The 5,491-nt window shown below is 42.3% G+C and overlaps 1 protein-coding gene across 1 annotated transcript; it reads right to left on the bottom strand.

Annotated features, from left to right (window-relative positions):
* Window positions 1–1,558: 1,558 nt before the first annotated feature.
* LOC137900290 (beta-2 adrenergic receptor-like) lies at window positions 1,559–5,078 on the bottom strand. Its single transcript, XM_068744354.1, has 3 exons — window positions 4,925–5,078; window positions 4,530–4,821; window positions 1,559–3,533 (listed from the first exon to the last, which is right to left on the bottom strand). The coding sequence occupies exons 1-3, from the start codon at window positions 5,076–5,078 to the stop codon at window positions 2,513–2,515; spliced, it is 1,467 nt and encodes a 488-aa protein (XP_068600455.1). The 3' UTR covers window positions 1,559–2,512.
* Between the last annotated feature and the right edge of the window lie 413 nt (window positions 5,079–5,491).

Genomic DNA, 5,491 nt, shown 5'->3' with positions numbered 1-5,491 from the left:
GCTAAATGAAAATTCTTATTTTGAATAAAAATGTCAGATTTTTGACTTTATGAGATAAACCCAAAGCTGTGGGATAAAACGTAGCCCTCATTTGACTATAAACTGCATCTGTGATGCTCAAACCGATGAGACTGATCTCAAACAGGATGCAAACACTGATTACAACAGTTCTTTATATTTCGTCTTTTTTAGAAAGTGAGAAAAATGACTTAATTTGAAGGACTTCAGCGCCACAGTTTGCTCTCTTAATCTGCAGTAAACAACAAATATTCAATGTTTCAAGCTTTGACAACACATGTGTACAAATCACAGATGGATTTACAGTACATCAACCCGCAATACCTTGTTTAATAATAACTTTCTAATTTTCTTTACATGAAATAAAAGTTCAGTGTGTGTGAGCTGGAGGCGCCTCAGGCTGCAGCTTCACATTGCAATGCCTGGACACCGTCTGTCTGTCAGTAGACGCTGAAAACTTTCCGTCTTTCTCCAGAGCCAGTGTTTGGTTTGTTTTTCCGGACTGCTGTGGTGGAACATGCAGACTCCAGGGAAGACAGCCCACTTCCTCTCTGGATAGGACATTTTCATTCTTTGTAAAAAAATAGAAAAAATAAAATGACAGTTCTTAGATTTAGGGGACTAGACACTGAAGGAATCATAGACTGTCTGAATTATCTTCCACTGTGATGTGATTAAAAAGTGAAACCCCATACCCCATCTTGGTACCCTGACCCCCCCCCCCCCCTCCCACTGGTCTCTGCAGTCTGGTGTGTAGTCATTTTGACAAGGAACAGTCCTGTCTCCTGAAGCGCCTCCCCATGGGATCTGAGGTCGCTGTCCAAACACACAATCCAGGAGGAGAATGACACTTGCGGCTCCACCAGGGAAGAGCAATCATATTACTGTTTGTCTGTTCATCTTGTCTGACCCCGGCATCACCCCCCCCCACCAAGTTTCATGGAAATCCGTTTGATATTTTAGATCATCATTCTGCTGACAATCCAAACAACGAACAAGGAACACAAAGTGCACACATAACCTCCTTGATGGAGTATTGTGACAACCTGCTGTAGTTGAATTGAATTTTTAGAAAAAAATTCTGTCCATAGAAAAGAAGGTCTGCAAAGTTTAATGTCAGCCCTGGACTTCATACTTTGTCACACCTTTTTTTTTTTAAAGGTATTTCTCAAATATAAACTGTGAGATAGCTGATTTATTATTGCCACTTTGACCTGACAGTCTTACAGTGTAACAAAAAACACGGAGACGCATGTCATGGCCTGAAAATCATCTCCCCGGCTCTGTTTGACAGATTATGATGTTCCCATTATAAAGAGCTAAAACAGACAGAGTGGGTAGACTTATGTTTGAAGTCTTGGGGAGAGAGAGAGAGAGAGAGAGAGAGAGAGAGAGAGAATAGCTTAAAGGATAACATTTGTATTTCATGGAGTTCTCACCCAGTTAAATGCTAATTATTATTATTTTTATTTTTAGTTGATTAAAAACCTTTAATACCCAGAAGCGTGATGGATCCCATGACAACACATATAATCTGTCAAAGTTGTTTATTTCAGATGTGAATAATTAGCTCTTTCTCGTTTGCGCTCCTCGATATTGTGAAGTTGGCGGGGCACCATTATAAAAAATGTCAGACGCCTTAATTTCGTGCACCAATCAGGACATAGCAAATTCTGGGTCATAGTCAAATCAACAACAGCTGAACTTCGCATGGCATTCTCACTCACTGCCTATTGAACAAGCGTTCTTAGCTTTAGTGAAGCTGCTTCACAACCTTTACCTTTGACATCATAAATGTGGAGAAGGAATATAATTGTTTTTTACACTTTGGAGCAGCAAATGTTTCTTTTTCTTAGTTGAGGGCAATAAACGCACACTTTGGAGTGCACGAGCATGCATGATTTGTTGTTGAAACATAATTCAATCATGTTGGCCCACATTTCAGCAGCGAGTAAGTCATATGCAATCCGTTATGAGATCACCTTCCTGTCATCAATCTTCCAGTTTGGTGAAGCGTACAACGTTTGGCTTCACTTTACTAATGCATTTGTATTTGTTTTAGTTTTCTTAATATTATAAATAATTTTTAGGCTGTACATTTCATACACCTTTTTGTACACCAAATATGAATCCTTGCAAATACAATTGAAAATTCCAATTCAAATGTGACGCACACCACTGAATATGACATTGCAGATGTGTAGCTGCCTTGGTGATTTGAATTATTAGGAAAGAGAAGAAGAAAACCTCAATTTCATTGTGTGTGTCCGCAGATGATGATTAATAAAAGTGTTTCATTTCATAACAATGAATGAAACACTCAAACAAACAATGGCTACTAACATTACACAGTAGAGTCTCGACAATTACATAAATATATATATATAAAAAAAGAAGTCATTCTCAAGTAAAATCAACCATTTCAAGCTTAATCAAACTGATGCTGAGTGCACAGCTTTGCAGACGCAACCCAAAGTCTCGTAAACCCAACTGGTCAAGCAATAGAAGTCTCATTTTCTCTATAGCTCCCATTAGCCGACCCGTTACCCTGCAAATTTGTCAGGGATCCAGGAGCTACTTCCAAACCCTGTAAGCAAGGAGTCGGAGGAGCCAGATTTGAAGAGCTGCCTCGAACGGAGCCCTCCAAACTGCCCTCCCACTCTGGAGTCCGCTGAAGGTCTACTATCCGAACACCATTCAGGTCTGAGCTCCCAGTTGTCCTGCCAGAGGGGTTGGAGTGGCAGTTTCTCTCCCTGCACCAGCTCCGTGCTCTCCTGCTTCCCCGACTCCCCGCTTTGCCCCTCAGACAGAGTATCTCCTGAAAGGCGTGCCTGAAGTCAGGGCTGCGACAGTAGATGAGCGGGTTGAAGGCCGAGTTGGAGTATCCGAGCCAGTTGAGGAGTCTGAAGAGTAACGTAATGTCGCCTAAGTCAAGGAAGGTCATGACAATGTTGAGGATGAAGAAGGGTAGCCAACACAACGTGAATGTTCCCATGATGATCCCCAGAGTTTTTACTGCCTTGTGCTCCATAAGAGAGAATTTAAGACGCTTTGTGGTCGACTGTTTTCCATCTCCTCTTGCCCTGTGCTCTCCTCCAGTGCCCGCGCCGCCTGCTTTATTTGTGTTTACGCTATCATCATCGGTTTGCTCTCCCGCTTCAGTTCCAGCCCCGTGTTTATTCATCGCAGGGCTATCATTGGGATCCATCAGTGGCGCTGTATGATGCAAGTTATAAAAATGCCTCTCCCTCCCTCTGATCTTCTCCAGCTGTTTCTGAGCCTCTTGGAAGACCCGGGTGTACAGGAAGATCATCACCACCAGCGGCAGGTAGAAGGAAACGATCGAGGAAGATACTGCATATGGCGCGTTGGTGTTGAAATCACAGCAGTGCTCATCCGCCAAACATCGGAGAGCTTCCTTATCGCTTGACACCCATAGCTCCAGGTGGATTGGCAAGAAGGAGATCAAGGAGGCCACAACCCAAACACAGAGGACCACTGCATAGGCTCGACCTCTGGTTGGCAGCAAAAACAGAAGAGCGCACAGGTGAGTAAATAGATTGTTGAAAACATCGACCGGTCCTGGTTACGGTGCAGATTGAATATGAAGTGTAATACACATATAATAAATGTGTTCGCAATGCAACATGGTGGTGTCACAAACGCCTACGAACCTACTCTGATGTGTTTTGCCACATCTTAAATGAAGTTGTTCTTTTGCACCAATTTTGCATTTCATTCCCACATGGTTAGAATCATGATGAAATCTTTTTTTAACGGAAAGCATTAACTCAAAGCAGATGAACCATATGTGGGACTTTCCAAAATGTTTTATAATCAGCTGCCACTGTTTTCCAATTCCTTATCCCCAGATTTCTTTTTACTTGCAAACCGGTCAGGCCCCCGTTTGTCTCAAATGACATTACACAAGGCAATTCAGCATTTATTTACATTCCTAACCTCCCTTTGGTACCAATAAAAATACAAGATATGTTTGCCATTTATTTATATGTGCAGCAGCTTTCCCTAAGAGCTTTGAAATGTTTCAAAAGATAGTCTTCAACTTGAACAGCTCTCTCAGGAATAATGCATGCATTGATTGTAATTGTGATGGTATCTGCAGTCTGAAGGATGTAACTATGCTATGTGGAGGAAAGTTACAGCTGCACAGGCTTATAAGGATTCAAAATCTGTCGCGTTTAGCATCTGTGGCTGCACATTACATAGTAATATCCAGACAGGTGTTGTCTATGACAACTTGGAAATCTCCTGCTGTGACATCACTGGTTTATGGCGGGGCTGACTGGACAAGATACTGGAAAGCTTGTCCATATAAAGAGTGGTGCAGCAGCCCCTGCTTTATGACTCATTCAAGAGTAAACCAATGAAAGTCTAATACATCAACAGTGCCAGATCCTATTAAAGTTGCACTTGTATGATTTTTTTTTAAACACCGCTTTTGACTCGTAGTTAAATTCCACTGGAGGCAGAACAAAACACATTCTTCGTACCTGGTTACGAGTATTGGGTAGCGCAGCGGCGATGTGATGGCGAGGTACCGGTCCAGTGCAATCACACACAGGGTTTCTATACTTGCTGTGACACACAGCACATCGGCCGCAGTCCAAAATTCGCACATGAAGTTTCCAAACTGCCAGACATCCAGCAGGATGTAGCTGGAGCCAAAAGGAACCACAACCAAACCCATGATGAGGTCGGCAACGGCCAGAGAAGCGATGAAGAGGTTGGTGACGGTCTGGAGTCGCTGAAACCTCAGGATGGCCGTGATCACCAAGATGTTACCTGAACAGAAGCGAGCCACACATCAAAAAGACACAATCGTCTACGAAAACATTTTTGTTTCGATCTCTTTATCACGATTCTAATTGAAATGTTTGTCACTTACCGAAAACTATGGCCAAAATCAGAACAGCCATTGCAATGCCCAGCAACACGTCCTCAACATCGCTGAATTCTGAAGCCTTCACCGACCAATCAGAAACCAGGGAGAAGTTGCCATGTTCTGATTGATTAGCCAGTGCATTGCTGGCATGTTCCATGATCTACATCCAGAAAACACAGAACAGAGTTCCGTTCATACCGGTTTCAGTCAATCCCAGCAGAGCATGATCCAGTTCAGGCTTTCCAGTCCTGTGGGCAGAAGTTTCTACTGACTTAGTTTCAACAAATCTTTATTTATGTCCACTGCTCAAAAGGCATGAGAAAAATGTATTTATACTAAACAATACATCATGGTCTCTTAAATAAAAATGTGTGTGCCGTGGATCTAAAAAGACTAATAGACCAGTTCTTCCTGGTGTTAAAGTGCACTTTAACTCATTGAGTGTCCCAGTTTTCATGCATTTTTCCCAATTTTCCAAGCCCCACAGAAATAGTCCTTACTATAACGATGCAAACACTGAACCAAATGAAAGATGAAATTCTCTTCTTTCATGAGAAAGAAACAGTGTGT

This window comes from Brachionichthys hirsutus, chromosome 10 (assembly GCF_040956055.1).
Source record: "Brachionichthys hirsutus isolate HB-005 chromosome 10, CSIRO-AGI_Bhir_v1, whole genome shotgun sequence".
NCBI lineage: Eukaryota > Metazoa > Chordata > Actinopteri > Lophiiformes > Brachionichthyidae > Brachionichthys > Brachionichthys hirsutus.
The sequence above is the reverse complement of the archived record's forward strand: the minus strand, read 5'-3'. Positions and strand labels throughout refer to the sequence as shown.